We start from the raw sequence: 16,827 nt of genomic DNA on the forward strand, positions 1-16,827 counted from the left end.
GTCCACAGTGTCAGAGGAGGTGGAGCAGAGCTCCCTTACACTGTCCTCCACCATCCGCTCTTCAGACAGACAGACCATGAGCAACGTGGTCGAGCGAGCATGCTGCCGCGATTACCAGCGCATGGGCCTGGGCACGCTAAGTAGCAGCTTGACCCGCTCCAAGAATGAGCCCTTCCGAATTTCCACCGTAAACCGCATGTACGCTGTGTGCAAAAGGTACGGAAATCAACGCACAGACGTTTGGCGTGAACAAGGAAGTGTTTGAGCCAATGTGTGCTTGCGTCGTAGCTATCCCGGCTTGCTCATCGTCCCGCAGAGCATCCCGGATCCCACCATCCAGAGAATTTCCCGCTGCTACCGGCAGAGCCGCTTCCCTGTGGTTTGCTGGCGGAATTCCCGTACCAAGGCTGTCCTCCTGCGATCGGCGGGCCTCCACGCAAAAGGGGTGGTGGGTTTTTTTAAATCTACCAATGCCCCAACTTCAGGTAATTGAAAACATGGTGACTCCAAAAGATGTTGCGTAGCAAATTGCTTTATTCACTGTACGTTTTTGTGTGCAGTGCCCTCCCAGGCGGACTCCACCAGTCTGGAGCAAGAGAAATACCTGCAAGCCATTATCAGCTCCATGCCCTCGTACAGCGAGAGCAGTGGCAGGAACACGCTCAGCGGCTTCACCTCCACCCACATGAGCGCTTCAGGTGGGCGCGACTCACTCTTAGCCTCGATGACTCGTATACGCGCTCATAGAGCTGACCGTGGCTTCTATCCACAGATTCATCGGATAAACTGCGGCAGCCAAAGATCGGTGCACTGATGAAGCAAGTGATGGGTGCCAAGGAGGACGTGCCCGGAACGTTCAGCAGAGGAGGTGAGGCATGTGTGTGCGCGCGCTGCAAGCTTACGGCCGCTGTGAAGTGTAACTTGAAATCCACTTTCAAATGATGTGTGTCATTATGTAACTGTGGCTTGAATGTACCCTGCGTGGCTCAAGGGACACAATTCCATTTTTCCCCCTTTTGCTCTTGATTGACACAAATGGGTAGCAGGAAAAAAAATGTGGAGTTGGTTGAAAATCTGATATGCATATATGTGCTAAAAGTGAGTGCAGTGCAAATGCACATACAGTATCGTACATACAGCGGTGCCTTGACTTTCAAGTTTAATTTGTTCCATGACCGCTCCCATCTCAAATCATCCCCCTGTTGAATTAATGTAAACACAAATTATCCATTCCAGTGCCCCCAGAAAACATCTACAAAAATGTTTGTACATCTTTTTAATAATAAAAACATAGCACTCTTTATAAAAAACAGTCGTAACATCATTAAATAGAATGTAAATAATGAAACATTTTCTGCATCACAATTTAATGAGTTAGTGATGCAGTAAACTGGAATTATAGTAGTCTTTTTTTGCAGAGGATAAAGAATATATACCTGTGAGTATTGTGATAGTCTGTGTGTTTTGTTTTTTTACCGTTTGTGTTCAAATACTTGCTGCTCAAAGGGCTCTAACACCATTGAAGAAATTTTTCATTATCTGCCAAACTGCTGCTTACTATGAAGTGAAGTCAGGTCACTTGCATTTCACTGTACAAGCGCTAAGTCGGAATCAAGAGCTTGGACCTGCGGTGTGTATCTGGCCAGAGACTGCATCACAAGGAGGCTCAACTGTCTTTTTTTTTTTGCCTGTTGTTTGACCTCAGCTCTTGGTCAAAGGGCCAAAGTCATCTCCCTCTCTCAGCCCAAAGTGTCTGGCAAGGCCAGGAACTCTACCAGAGGTATAGTAGGCCACGCCCACTCCTCCCTCCACTCCAACTAATCAAATCTCTTGAACAGAATCGCCCGTGTGTCTGGCGTCATCCCTGGTAGTGTTTTGTATCTCTGAACTAATGGTCTCTTTGTTGCTGTTTGTGTTAATCTGAGTTCTGCTGCTGTGTGTGTGTGTGTGTGTGTGCACGCGCATGCTGCCACTGCAGCTCGACACTCCGGCGTTCTCGTTGCCGTTTCACTTTTGATTCTTTTGTTTGTCCAATGGCAAGAGTTGCATCGAACTATATGTAGCAAACTGATTTCAGGTAGTTCTCGCTCGTTCACTTCCGTCTTGTTTAGCAGCATGGCTATTAGGGTAATGGGTGTCAAATTGCGTGCCTGACTGAAATTAAAGGGTAGCCGATTACATGAAACATTCCGTTTTCGTGTTATGATCGTCGTTTGTGTGTGTGTGTGTGGCAGGGAAATGGGGGAGCATCCGAGGCAGCGGGCGTCTCAGCGCCTACAACCCAGACGTGGGGACACGTCTCGCTGGGAAAGAGTCGCCGCAGCCCAATGGCGGGCCAACCGAGGTGTTGTTCCTGCGCCAACACAGGGCCTACCTCTACATCATTGGGGACAAAGCCCAGCTCAAGGTGACTAGTGGTGGTTACGGTTACAGACAAAAAAAAAGTCGATTTGTAGATACTATATTTCCTATTAAAAATAAAATAAAAATAGATGCCGTACCTCAATTAAGAGTTGCTTTGACAAGATGACAGCATGCATATATGGAGTCCATATTAAATGTTTATCTTGACTCATTCACTCCCAGCCATTTTCACAGAAGCAATCCCTTTCACTCCTGGCTGTTTTACTGGATTTTGACTGATTTTGCAAGGCCCACAGAATATATGTATATTTTATTGAAATTGTTTTTATTTAAACACATTTTCTCTCTTTTTTCATTAAAAACCCACACAAAGACAAAGAATCTGACCAACAATCTTTACCAAAGACTGAGCCAAGAGAAATACCGTACAATTCATCACAACACAAAAAAACAAACGTCACAAACATAACCAACAAACCCAGAGGAACCAAACCAAAAAATATATAAAAATCTGACAAACAAGCTAAACCAAGGTCTATGGAAACAAAACAAATATAATTCCGTCACAACACACACAAAAAACAGAAAAAAACAACAAACATTCAGAAGACCAAAAAAAAGAAGACAATAATTTACAGAAATGGTAAAGGCCCACAGAATATTGTGTTCTATTGCTATAAAAACATGGAACCTATCAAAAGAAAGATTAGAGTCTCTTCTTTCATGAGAAAAGAAAAAGTATCTTTCTATCTGTTTACGTTTTCTGAGTAATTGAGGGGTTTTTCAACATGGCCCCTGGTTGATCTCTTTTGCTCTGCTGCCACCTGCTGGCCGTTGGGTGTAATAACTACCATTTCTTCAACCTTTCTTTGCAGTTGAGAGGCTGCATCGAAGCCTTCCGTATGCTCTAGCATTAAAAAAAACATATGAATACGTCACTTAAAACATGTAAAATATAACGTATTTATACTTTTTGGGGAGCAAATTAGTTAATTATTTTTTTTGGGGTGGGGGGAATAATAATAAAGATTTTTAGCACATTTCGTACAAATGCTGTTGAGTAAATAGACCCCTCTGCCCAAGATAAACTCATTTTCATTTTTAATTTAAGTTGTGTATTTTTTAATTAAGTAAAAGGGGCGGGGGGAATTAATGGGCAAAAAATTCAAAAACAAAATAATGTCTCTGGCTCTTTTATTGGGACGGTCAATTTTAATTTACTAAAATAATAACATACTACTTTCACTCATTAATGTGTTACATTTTACATTTATTTTTATTAAGTAAATGGCAATATATGGTGAAACATGTCACTCTCATGTGGTACAAATTAATTCAAGTAAGTATCAATTTAGTTGATATTACTGTTGATATTGATTGCGCAAAAGTCCATAAGTGCTGGTAATGACCAAAAAGGTTTGTAATTGTCTATAGAATTCAGGATGGTGGAAAAGGACTTAATTACTCTTAGTTGATGCTATGGACTCACTGAATGAAGGTCCTCCCTTTATTTAAATTTAGTTCCTTGGCATCAAGCTGCCACAAGAACAATATTTTTATTGCCATATTTTTGCCATAGCTTTGGCCTGAACACAAAAACAGCGAATATGAGGTGAGTTTATCAATGAATAAAAGAGGCTACGTTCACAAAAGAAATCTGCACATTCTCACTGTACTTCCCTTCAGAAGCAACCGTCGTGTTTCATTGGGACCATGATTTGTTATGTATGTCAGGGCGGGAAGCAGGACTCCTTCCAGCAGTGGGAGGTGGTGCCCATCGAGGTATGCGACGTGCGGCAGGTGAAGAACAGCTTCAAGAAGCTGATGAAGGCCTGCGTGCCCAGTTCCGTCTCGTTGGACACCAGCACAAACTTCCTGCGCTTGCTCGAAGACTCCGAATGGATGGCACTGGTTAGTGATTGCCTGGATAAATCTACATCTTTTTCTTGATTTTGATCAAATTTTTCAGTATGGTTTGTTTGTTTGTTTTTTACACTTGTGAGAATGTTCACAATGTAGAGTTAATAATGCTTTTTGGTGGGGACAGTTTGAGCCCAGACAAAAATGAATTTAATTTATATCCATTCTAATAGGGAAAATGGAATTGTGTGTCACAGAACGAATTGTTTTTAACTTTGAAGGTTGCACTGATTAGTCGGGGTGTACCCAAAAAAAATCAATTTTCATAAGAATTGGGATTCTTATTTAGTACGATTCAGAATCAATTTTAAATCGATTTTATTTAAATTATTTTATACTGTCTTTCCCTTGTTTGTTTGTGCCTTTTTTGGGAGCGCTGTTCATGTTGTACGCGATTTGACCACATAGGGGCAGTGTAGTTCCACACATTCTGATAACCCTGTTAAATTGTAGCCACATTAGAGAGTAGAAGGAAAAAGTCACGATCAAGTTATGCTGATAAAAGTTTACAGAGCGTAGGAAGAGTAGAGCGCTAATTAGCATTAGCGAGTCAGACTAGAGTAGAACATGACGATTCTTTCCACATCTATAAATTGAAGCAGAAATCATTGTCAATCACATATTTTTTAATCAAAAATCATTCTGAATTGAAAATTGAATCGCAGACACAAAAAATCTGAATCCAATCGAGTCGTAAGACAGTCAAAGATTCCCACCCCTACTGTTTAGAGCATTCTGCTAATTTGTTTGTTGCTACAAATCCAAAGCTTTGAGAAATAGCATGTGTGTTTGTGTGTAGCTGCACAGGGTGCTGCAGGTTTCTGTCCTGGTGGTGGAGCTCCTGGACACGGGATCATCCGTCATGGTCAGCCTGGAAGACGGCTGGGACGTCACCACCCAGGTTTGGAGATTTGGGGATAAAAAAAACAAAAAACATCACGTCCTTCACAAGCTCACACATAAACGTCGCGTTGCGTCTTCAGGTGGTGTCTTTGGTGCAGTTGCTGTCCGACCCTTACTACCGCACGTTCGATGGCTTTCGGCTGCTAGTGGAGAAAGAGTGGCTGTCCTTCGGCCACAGGTTCAGCCACCGCGGCGCTCAGACGCTAGGCAGCCAGAGCAGCGGGTTCACCCCTGTCTTCTTGCAGTTCCTCGACTGTGTGCATCAAGTGCGTATGTCAGCCACCCAGTTCCTCATTAGGGTCACGGGTGAGCTCGAGACGATTATCAGTATGGCTGTTGTGCCCCGCTTAAATTTGTTGTTTGATGTCTCAGATCCACCTGCAGTTCCCCATGGAATTTGAGTTCAGCCAGTACTACCTGAAGTTTTTGGCCTATCATTACGTGTCCAACCGCTTCCGCACCTTTCTGCTTGACTCGGACTACGAGCGCATTGAACTTGGTACCATCTTCAGTCATGGCAATATCTCATCTACGTTGACTGCTTTTTCTTTTGACTTAAGTTTGACGTCGTTTGCAGGCGTCCTCTATGAAGAAAAAGGTGAGAGGAAAAGTCCTCAGGTGTGCAAGACCGTGTGGGACTACATCGACCGGCTCAACAAGAAGACCCCGATCTTCTTCAACTACATGTTCGCGCCGGAGGATGATGAGGTTAGCACACTTTTCTAACTTTATACATATATAGCTATATGCTGTGGAATATTTTTTTGAATGGATTATTATGGGACTGCTGAAAGCAGCACATATTACTCTCCACCCTAGAAAATCCCGAGATTTTTCCGCAAAAATGCGGCCCGTACCGTAGATCGCACCGGGACAAATGAGTTATCAAACGATGCGGCTCGATCTGACTCGGTGCGGCATTACTTTTCTAGGAATTCGGAGTTACCATGGCGACGCAATTCCCAAAAAACTCCCATAGGAAATTAATGGAGAAAGGGGGAACAAATTACAGATCAAGCACCTTTTTTCAAGACACGCTGCGCACGCATACGTTATCCGACCGATACGAATTTTAGCTCATTTTGTAGGAATTTTTCCCATCTTTAGCTCAGTGTCGAAATCTTTTTTAAGGAATGAAAGATCTCCCCCCTGTGCGGGTTCAAAGACAGTGAGTGAATTAGGCTTCTACCGCACTCTGTTGACCAATTAACTTTAGAGTGGCGGGAAAAAAGAAAAGTCTACTTCTATTTGCAAAAGTTTCACTTCAAGTCGTCACCATGGCCACAATCTTTGCTCACTAGACATCAAATTCTCACATTTTGTAGTCACGAGTGTCTTCTTTCAGACAAACTAACTTTAATTTGGCTAAGGTGTCATTTAGTACCTTTATTTTCACTTTAAGCGAGGACAAGTCGGACGAACTCGCCTATCTCTTCCATGTTAAATTCAGGCGCCTTTCTCTCTTCATTTCTGATAAATCATAAGTTTTCAACCTGCTCTCATTTGGTCATTTTTCATCCGATTAAAAAAATGAGAACATGCTCGTGTTCCCCAAACCCTTCCCGTTCTAACGAGCCATTTCTTGAATCTGTATCTTGAACCGTTAAGTCGTGAGAGGCTCTTCTTTGAGGTGTGCGTCTCTCATACAATCTCAATGGAATGTGGGGCGCGTGATGGCTCCAAGTCAAAAATGGGTGTGCGTTCTTAAAGCGACAGTGAGATATTTTTAGTTTCTGTTGATTATGGTTAACTTCCACATTTCTTGACCGATTTTTGTCGTTTGAATTTTAAACTGTTCAGCTCATTTACATTTTTTTAAATACATTTTCAGGGACAGTGAAATACTTTTAGTTGATGTTGATTATGGTTAACCTCCACATTTCTTGAGTGATTCCAGTCGTTTAAATTTTAAACTGTTCAGCTCATTTACAAGAGTCAGCAGTCCCATTCAAAATTTCCGCGGGAATTTTTCTAGTTCTACCTATTATCTCATCAATTAGTTAAGTCATTTGGGAAAATTTATTTTGAATTAAAAAAAAAATAATTATCTAATTGTGATTATAATTTCTTTTTGCTAAAGCTCTTCTGGATGGATGCATTGTTCTGTACTGTACAATACAATGGCAATAAAGATATATTCTATTCTATTTTATTCCAATAAAACTGATGCTTCCACATGGTATACACAGGTGCTCCGGCCTTATACCTTCATCTCCAACCTGAAAGTGTGGGACTACTACACGGAGGAGACCCTCTCAGAGGGGCCATCGTACGACTGGGAGCTGCGGGGCCGCCAGGAGCGGGCGGTGTCGGAGGAGGCGCCCGACAAGCCTGACAGCGGCGCGCCCAAGTCGCGGCGGTGCGCCGTGTGGCCGTGCTATGACAGCTTGAGCAAGACGTTGCCCGACGCCATCACCAAGCTGCTGCAGGACCTGCAGGCGCTGGAGGGCGAGCTCGGCCAGGCGTCGGAGAAGTGGAAGGACACGTGGGATAAGATCAAGGCCGCACAGAGGAACGAGACCAAACTGGAGAGCAAGGTGAGACCATTATTGGGATTCAAATTTGATTACATTTCAGATTGTGAATACAGTTGTTTTAATAGCCAATTTATTTAGAAATAGTCGATGTTGGAACATATTTTAAATATTAATAAAATTTCACTTTTCGCCCATATCTTCTTTTTACAGCCTTGAGCTAAATTTAATTTAATGAGTTTATTTTCCTCAAAATTCTACACCCGTAACCCCATAATGACAAAGTAAAGAAAAGTTTTTAGAAAATTTTGCTTATTAAATATTGAAATGCTGTAAAATACCTTGCATCATTCCACACATGATATGACTTTACCACAATGAGAAGGCAGTTTTTTGTTGTTGAAACTTTTGCTAATTTATAAAAAATATATTAATAATTAAATTCACTTTGAACGGTAGCATAATGCCTTGCAGTATTAAAACATTTTTATTTATTTTTTGCAAATGTTTCTGTTACAGCCATATTCCAAAATAGATTAGATTCATTTATTTTCCTATTATGGGGTAGTACCCGATAATGACAAAGTAACATTTTTAGAAAATTTTGCTGATTTATTAAAACTACATTAACAATTTCATTTTATTTAAGACTTTTGAATACTGCTGCAAGGAATTATGCTAAGCTCACCTACATAATTTTGCTTTGCTAAATCAAACAAATTCCTCAAAATTCAAAATGAAGAGATGTTTCTACTAAAAATATTTACTAATTTAATACAAATAAATGAATTCTACGTATTTTTGAATTATTTTAAGTATGTTGAGTCTTTTTCCAAATCAGATTTTTTTTTCACTCCCAGCTATTTTCACTGAAGCAACCTCCTTCACTCCCGGCTGTTTGACTGGATTTTTACTGATTTTGCAAGGCCCACAGAATATTGTTCTCTTCTTTCATCAGGAAAAAAAGTATATTTCTATCAGTTTTCATTTTGCAGCAATTAGCATTAGAATATAGCTCATCATTATTCACAAATCTACCAGTTTCCGTTTTGCAGCAATTAGCATTAGAATATAGCTCATTATTTACAAATCTATTTAGAACTGTGGGTAAATTAGCTTTTTTTCAACATGGCCCTGGTTGATCTCTTTTGCTCTGCTGCCACCTGCTGGCCGTTTTTGTAATAACTACCATTTCTTCAACCATTCATTGCAGTTAAGAGGCTGCATCAAAGCCTTTTGTATGCTATAGCATAAAAAACGTATAAATACATCTTTGGGACACGTTTTTGGGAGCAATTAAATACCCAAATTTCCATGACATTCTACATAATAAAGATTGTAGTAAAGATTTTTTATTATTATTATTTTATTTTATTTTTTTATTATTTTTTTATTATTGTCACTCACCATCACAAAACGTCTTTTCCTGCTCCCCTCGCAGCCGTCATTCTCCAGCTCGCTGCTCATGTCCTCCAACCTGAGCCACCAGCGGCGTTCCCAGGGCGTCTACTTGCAGGAGAGCAGCGTTGGCTCCTCCATCAACTTGGCCCTGGACTGCGAGGCCAGCGCCACCTCCACCCCGGTGGCGGGCCGCCCGAGCACCAGCACACTCTACAGCCAGTTCCAGAGTACCGAGAGCGAGAACAGGTACGTGTGTTTGCTAAAGCGTGGTGACAGACTTGTATTCAATTTGCAGTGTTCATGCACACCGGCGTACCGCTTATGTGCGCCCCTGTCTACAGTCTACTTTATAAAAGCATGCAGTAATAGCAATTAAATAGATTGTCAATAATTAAGACACACACGAGTTCATGTTTCAATGAGCATTGAAATTGTGCTGTTGCTTCACATTGCTTTGTTTCCGTGTCGCTTTAGAAGTTTCGAAGGCATTTTATTCAAGAAAGGTGCTCTTCTGAAACCGTGGAAACCACGGTGGTTTGTGTTGGACAAGACAAAGCATCAGGTAGGACTGGAACAAAGAGTTCGACGGTGGAGGCAGACATTTTGTGGTAATGTTCTTTTTTTTTTCTTCTTCTTCTTCGTGTAACACAGCTGCGATATTACGAGAGCCGGCAGGACAAAGAGTGCAAGGGCGTCATCGAGCTGGCCGACGTGGAGTCGGTCCTTCTGGGGACGCCCACCATAGGAGCGCCCAAAAACATTGAGGAGAAAGCCTTCTTTGATGTGAGTCCCTCGAAAAAATGTGTTAAGTGTGTTCCCATTTTTTGAGTTTGGGATTTTTAATTGAAAAAAGCAAATCATTGTTCTTCCAAAATTTGGAAGTAAATGACAATACAGTGTAGCGCTGTTATTGGTCAACTGCTGGTCACATGACATATGGCCGCCATGTTGTTACCCTGCTGAGTTGGCCAAACTCTCCATCACCGGCTCTGCATCAATCCATTCAGGCTCCCTTTAAAACAACAACAACAAAATGTCACTACTGTTCTGTGTAATATAATGTAAACAATCTAAAAGTTCATTAATACATTATGCTGCATCTTCTGGCGTGCGCACTTTGGCCACCAGGGGCTGCTATTATATATACTTTACATACTCTACACAAAGATGGTAAGCTGCAGTAATACTTTTTCACAGAGGACAAAGAATATATGCCTCTGTGAATATTGTTACAGATTTTCACCAGTAAAACCAGTAAGCAACCAGTCTTTTATTTTTTGTCATTTGGAATGATTGGCCAAACGCACGCTATAAGGAATTTACGGAATGTTCTAATCCTGACCTTTGTGCACCTCCAGCTCAAGACCACCAAACGAGTGTACAACTTCTGCGCCCAGGACAGTCTCAATGCTCAGCTGTGGATGGACAGTGTTCAGAGCTGCCTGTCGGACGCCTAGACGGGAGGCGGCCCGGACTCTTGAACTGCAATATTTCAGTGTTTTTGGTAGAAAAAGACGAAAACGGGGCAGGGGGGGAGTGACGGCGGCGGTCCGACCACACGGAACCATTCCTCATCTTGCGTCCGGCATGAAGAATTCTTCCTGAATCTCCTTCTTACTAACATTATGCCCCCTCCCCTTCTTCACGATTTTATTTTGAAAACTCAGGGGGAGGAATGACGGAGGAGCTGCCGGATCCCATTTTGGGACCACCAGTGACGGTTCATGAAGGATTTTTAGTTTCATGTTTTTTTGTTGTTGTTATTTTTTTTTGTTATTTTTTTGTGCCACCACAATCTCAAGAAAGATATACTGTGAAAGCCCATCAGGATCACCTCTGCGAGTGTTTACAAAGTGGACAAAAGCTCCCTTCCCTTTACACTAACCACTATAAACAAACGTTTAAGGGGCATCGAAGGAAGAAAAAAAAAATGTGATATGGAGGTTGCTTCTTCATGTCATATTTGTGACTGAAACTCCAGAGTTCCCATGAAAAATGACACCCTGAAGGCAACACAAGCATAAAAAATAGGGATGCACGATAATGCTATTTTCAACCGATACCGATAAACCAATAATTTAGAAATTGCCAATGTCGATAACCGATAAGTCAGCCGATAATTATTTGCGGTCAGGGCTCCTGCCTCTTCCCCATGAGCCCTGCCCCCTTTTTTCTTCCCCTGTGTGTATTTGCTGCTTGTCAAGGTGACAACCGCTAACTCATTTTGAGTTTGCCAAAACAAAGCAATCATGTTTTAAAAATGCAACAAAAAACTGCAAGGGTAACATTTTAGGGAGACACAGTAAAGAAAGCCCACGTTGGCAACTGCCATGTCGCCATGATTCATCTCCTGTCAACACAAGGTTGCGCGCATTATGATGTCACAAATATGTGACACTAAAATAGGCAAAGTAGGGCACAACTTGAGCGACAACCACTAGAGATAGAGCAACGTGGTATGTCTATTATTATTGGCGGATTTTTTTATTGTCTGGTTTATCTGTGTGACGTCAAAGTGGTTGATAAATTCCGATAATTATCGGCAGATTTCTTTATCTGCTTTATCCGTTTGACGTCAAATTGGCCGGTAGTTATCGTCCATCCCTAATAAAAAATGAACACATTTGGCTGGATATCCTATCAGATGTTGAGTAATAAGTTAATGAATTGATATAACTATTACTCAGAACAGTTAAGAAGACTACGGTTCCACTTATAAGGATGCATTGAAGTCTCATAAATGTTCGTCACGTGGCCCTTGATCCTTCAAATGCATCACTTGTTCACCCGTGTTCTTCCTTTGCACACACACACTTGTTAAGATCCCCACTATGTAAAATATACTGCTGTTGAACATGACTTTTTTTTTTCATATTCAGAATTGTAGATTTTTCTTTTTTGGGGGGGCGTTTTAACTCCTATTTGTATATACTACTACAGATTTGTATGTAACGTTTATAGTAGTAATTTATTTAACTTCCCCCTTTACGAAAGTTCCTCAAGCACCACTTTTAAATGCTAGGAATTCAATGTGCCATTGGTTTATTTCTGTATTAATGTGACTAATGCTTTTTTTGTACTGTGCAAGTAAGCCCCCCTCCCCTTTTTTTTTTTTTTTTAAACACAGTTGTCCTTATTCAGTTCCCACCATTCATGCAAGAGTGGAAATGTGTGTTGTGAAAGCCTGTGGGCTACTTTTTTTTAATGGCTGATTGGATCAGACTTGCTAGAATGCAGATGAAATAAATGTCTGACACGTGAAGCCCTAGGAGGCCTTTATTATTTAACTATCTGCCTATTTCAGAAAATGTGCTACCTTGTGATTATATCATTTAATCTTGAGAGGCACTCACACTTAGCTTGAGTCTAAAGTTGTAATTGGATGTTATCTTGGCTGTTAAGGAACTGTGTTGGAGTTGAGGGGCTTCGTTAAGGCAAGTTGTACCATCCTGTGTTGAATTGTGTTGCGGAGCTTCAATAAGACCAAAGTGCGGTTTGCACCATCTTTGTGCTGGGGAATTAGGTTCAATTAAGTTGAGGAGCTTCACTGAGACACTTTTTCTTTGCCCCTAACTTGTGGCTTATATGGGCAATTACAAACCTTTTGAGAGGGGGCAAGAATTAATTGCAGTTCTAAATAATAAAATAATTTCACTGTTACAATTAATGTTTTGCTAAAAACCTGTAGTACTTTATGGTGTAGAAACTACAATTTGAAGTGCGTTTAAGTATTAATCATTTACAGGAACTTCCTATAGTAAAATCTGGAAGATTAAAGTTTAAAAAGAGGAGCCAAAATTGTTGAAACCAAAACTAGCAATGCAGTCATAACTGTAGTCATTTTTTCCACTATTGTTTTGAAACTAGGTTGTTACTTTAATTTTAAGACTACAGACGGACTTCTAAAGGATTAATTCCACCCATTCCTTGTAAACACCCTTGAATAACGACTCACTTTTTTTTCTTTTCTAGTGCTGATCACATTTTATTTGTGACATTCAGTTAAAAGCAAAAACTGCCAAAACATAAGCAAAGTCACTTTCCCATCAACCTTGGCACACGAACCCAACAGGACTAAACACATCTCGAGAATTGACAATTGATTTTTCAAACATCAGGTGAAATTTGAATGTTAACGATATTGATAAAGTACCAACGGTCAGCAGACATACAACATACAGAAAAATTACTTTAAAAGCACTTTTTTTTTTAAATGAAAAAAAAAGGTGGAGGGGGTGCTCTGCCCAAGTCTATTGTCTGCTCGGTGGAAAGACGAGTTACTAAAAATGTGCACCTCAAGTGGCAGTTTTATCAAAATACCTAATTCCACCCCACAACCCTGAGGTTTACCATCACATTTGTTTTCATACAAGTGGTACAGACCAGTAGGGTTGCAAAATTCCCAACATTTTTCAAATTGGAATATTTCCATGGGAATTATGGCAATCGATCAGAAACAGAAGGCTGGTTACAAATAGCGAGCATAATGACTTTTTTTGTTTTGCTTTTGCCAGGAGAGCTAATCTATTCTGTGTGAATGTCTGCTTATGAAAAAAAGCTTCATTCCCATGGAAAGTCTCCAATTTGAAATATTTCCAAAATTAAATTCCCCTGGAAATTTCCCAAGCCTACAGCCCAGTCATTGAAATAGCAGTTTACTGATAATAAGGTCGATAGCGGCCCTGGTCCGGATGGTGGGGCCCGGGACCAGGTGGGGGTCCCTGCATCCGCGGAGGAGGGGGCCCCCTAGGAGCGGGCCACATTCCGGGACTGAGACCTCCCGGTTGGTTGAACGGCGGGCTGAGGGTGCCCTGGTCTTCGGGGAACTGCTGCATGGAATTAGGGTTGTAATGATGAGGAGGGGGCGCGTTTACTGGGGGTCCGCTGTGTTGGGGTGGAGGTCCCGGGGGCGGGTGGTTCATGTAGGGCGGCATTTGGCCCAGGATGTGCCCTGGTGGCGGGGTGATTGGGGGCGGGGCCGTGGACATGGGGGGCGGCGGGGCCTGGTTGTACACCATGTGGGGCGCAGCGGAGCCCTGGGGAGGGTGCTGCATGGGGTGGCTGATGGGTGGAGGCGGTGGCGGCGGCCCAAAGTGCTGCTGCGGCGGTGCCATCATGTGATGGGCGTGCGACACCACGGCTGGCTGGCCGGGATAGTCCCCGGGGCGGTGATGTGGCGGCTGGCCCGGGCCCGACGACGAGTCATCCTGGATGGGCACAGTGATGAGGTTGCTGTGTTTGCGCGTGGTCACCGTGGCGATGCGGTACGTCTCAGGGGGTCCGTCGTGAGGTCCGGGGGGCGGCGGCTGCCCGTACGGGTCGTGGCCGCCGTGCGGGTGCAGGTTGGCCTGGTGCACGTGGTTCTTGGTCATGTGGGGCGGGGGCACGCGGAAGCGTTCGGGGACGTCTGACGCCGGAGGCAGGTGCACGGGCTCCTGGCGGCTCGACGACGATTTGGTCAACCTTAAGTGGCGGTGGTTGACGTGGGCCTGGAGGTCCCGCTGAGAAAGGTAGGTGCGCTTGCAGCCCGACACCACGCTGCACATGTACAGCGAGCCGCGCTGGCACTGCTCGATGCGCTGCACCGGGTCTGTGCAGCTGTACATGGTCAGTCTGAACATAAAACAGTCAAAAAGTCACTTTTAGCAAATGCCATGCATACACCCATTGAAACGTGTACAACAGTAGTTATATTTAAAATTGTGACACCTAGGAACTGTTATCAATTTCAATTATACATGCAAAAAAAAAAAAATCATCACGACTCAATGACATCTCACCCAGGGCACAGCTTCTCTCCTTTTTTCTCATGCAGCAAAGCACATTCATAGCAGAAGACGTGTTTGCAGGGAATCTGGCAAGAGTGATAAAGGCCAAAGTTTACAACTCATTCATTAGATTTTTTGTTCAGGAAAAAGACTCAAAATGTTAGTTACGTACCATCCGTCCGTACAGCTGGATAGGAAGTCCACATTTGTCACAGAAGTGAATTGGGACTTCATCCCTTTCACCAATTAGATTCAACTGTTGCCATGGGAACAAGAGATGTGAGTATATTCACTCACAAAACTATGCACTTTAAATTGTAATATACCTTATAGTCCCAAAACAGCGGCTGTGGGTATCTCCTCTGGCCAGCAAACACATCTCCCGCTTTACCGCCACAGTCAAACTTCTCTTGCTTGAAGCCAAAGTTATCTGTGACGCACAAACAAAAATAATTCAGCAAACAAAAGTGAGGTGCTTGTGGTGGTCGAAAGAGCACCTACCGTCTTTTTCCACGGTGTCACTTTTCAGTGGTGGCCTGCTGCCGGGCCTTTGGGCGCGGGGCGGCGGTTTGGTCCTCAGCGGTTGCTTGGAGATGAGCTTGATGGGGATGCGCCTGCGGACATCCGGACCGCCCAGGCTCCCCGAGCCATCGCTTCCTTGGAGGTCATTGTCTGCCGGGGAACGGGGGAGTCATAATGAGAAAACTTTTGACCCAAGGTACGTGCATCCAAGCCGCAGATAGTAAGCAGAAAGGTTTGAGGAGAAGCGAGCGAAGAAGAGAGGCCTCTTTAAATTTCTGACATTAATGAAGACAATTATTGAAATGTCAGCCTTAACTGATAAAATAATATCGGAAATGTTGAAAAATACAACCCCAATTATATCAAATGTGTCCTGTTAGCTGTCAACTCTGTTAGCATTCCGATAGGCTTCGCACCGCCATAAACAATCAACTAGCAGCTCTACAGTTTGAACATGGATGAATTCTTCATTTAAATCCCCGTGATTGCCCGTATTAAATGCTTCAAAATTGGGGTTTTTTGGGGGGGGAGGGTTAACTTTTACTGACTACCGGGAGGGCTCGCTGGCTAGTTGACGCTAAGATGGCCCATGCTAAACGCAACGTTAGCTTGTGAAAGCTAACAACGCGATTCGGCACTTTTGACCATCTTCTGGTCTGATTGTTGCGCCACTCCGAGGCGATATATTTATATATATATATATATTTGTTTACAACAGAAAAATAATTCACGAATAGCCTCTTACTGACGAGGGGGAGTGAAGAAATAACACTTACCGCTTTGGTCCATGATCCGAGTGATGCGGCGAAGTGCATTGTGGGATTAAAGAGGGAGGGAGGAAGGAAGGAAAGAAAGAAGCAAAGTGAAGTCATGACTCGAACGTTACCGAACGTTTTTACGTTTACAGAACCATAATTCTTTGTAAATGAATCCGCAAGTAATCAAGTTGGTTGGGCAAATGCAGTACGTTCGTGTAAACATTACATTTTCTCCCCCTCTCTTTCTATCCTCCATTTTTTTTTACATAGCATATTTTACATGCCAAAAACTTAGTATAGTTCCAAAGTTAAGTTGCTAAATTGGAAATGTAAAACATTAAGTGGCCGCCATGTTTTCTTAATTTCTTGTTCACTTTAATGTCTGGTGCCACTAAAAGCGTATAAATTAAGTGACTAAACTCACACAAAAGAAGACATGGAATGCCTAAAAGCACCTTTGTTGGCAGTACAATAACATAGCTATTTTTGTAAGAACTGTGAAGTGATTTGGTGATTGACAATTCCCAACATTTCTGATATTTCCGCCATGTAGCGTAATGCAAATACCTCCTTTACATCAGTGGTGTCCAAACTTGGTCCTCGGGGGCCGGAGTCTTGCAGGTTTTGGATGTTTCTCTACTCCAACACACCTAAAGCTTATCAGCAAGCTCTGCATAAGCCTGATAACGATCCTGCTCATTGAAAACAGGTGTATTG

The 16,827-nt window shown here is 42.6% G+C and overlaps 2 protein-coding genes across 4 annotated transcripts in view; one reads left to right on the top strand and one right to left on the bottom strand.

The window, feature by feature from the left end:
- sbf1 (SET binding factor 1) overlaps positions 1 to 12,324 on the top strand; it is a 43,389-nt gene extending 31,065 nt beyond the window's left edge. For 2 of the 3 annotated variants that reach the window (XM_077543619.1, XM_077543621.1), the window contains 16 exons: positions 9 to 216; positions 289 to 485; positions 561 to 698; positions 773 to 868; positions 1,706 to 1,780; positions 2,235 to 2,407; positions 4,099 to 4,275; positions 5,084 to 5,185; positions 5,268 to 5,453; positions 5,560 to 5,686; positions 5,765 to 5,895; positions 7,377 to 7,724; positions 9,103 to 9,308; positions 9,537 to 9,624; positions 9,714 to 9,845; positions 10,421 to 12,324. In XM_077543619.1, coding sequence (XP_077399745.1) covers positions 9 to 216; positions 289 to 485; positions 561 to 698; positions 773 to 868; positions 1,706 to 1,780; positions 2,235 to 2,407; positions 4,099 to 4,275; positions 5,084 to 5,185; positions 5,268 to 5,453; positions 5,560 to 5,686; positions 5,765 to 5,895; positions 7,377 to 7,724; positions 9,103 to 9,308; positions 9,537 to 9,624; positions 9,714 to 9,845; positions 10,421 to 10,519 — 2,483 coding nt within the window. In that variant the 3' untranslated portion in view covers positions 10,520 to 12,324. The remainder of the gene's footprint in view (positions 1 to 8; positions 217 to 288; positions 486 to 560; positions 699 to 772; positions 869 to 1,705; positions 1,781 to 2,234; positions 2,408 to 4,098; positions 4,276 to 5,083; positions 5,186 to 5,267; positions 5,454 to 5,559; positions 5,687 to 5,764; positions 5,896 to 7,376; positions 7,725 to 9,102; positions 9,309 to 9,536; positions 9,625 to 9,713; positions 9,846 to 10,420) is intronic. The other variant, XM_077543620.1, reaches the window with a different exon arrangement.
- A 1,027-nt stretch (positions 12,325 to 13,351) lies between these two features.
- LOC144034682 (E3 ubiquitin-protein ligase Hakai-like) lies at positions 13,352 to 16,239 on the bottom strand. The gene is made up of 6 exons (XM_077543622.1): positions 16,129 to 16,239; positions 15,332 to 15,502; positions 15,157 to 15,260; positions 15,003 to 15,086; positions 14,843 to 14,916; positions 13,352 to 14,675 (listed from the first exon to the last, which is right to left on the bottom strand). Exons 1-6 carry the CDS (start codon positions 16,139 to 16,141, stop codon positions 13,718 to 13,720), a joined length of 1,404 nt encoding a protein of 467 aa, XP_077399748.1. The 5' UTR covers positions 16,142 to 16,239; the 3' UTR covers positions 13,352 to 13,717.
- Between the last annotated feature and the right edge of the window lie 588 nt (positions 16,240 to 16,827).

The sequence above is a fragment of the Vanacampus margaritifer genome, chromosome 15 (assembly GCF_051991255.1).
Source record: "Vanacampus margaritifer isolate UIUO_Vmar chromosome 15, RoL_Vmar_1.0, whole genome shotgun sequence".
In the NCBI taxonomy this organism is placed as follows: domain Eukaryota; kingdom Metazoa; phylum Chordata; class Actinopteri; order Syngnathiformes; family Syngnathidae; genus Vanacampus; species Vanacampus margaritifer.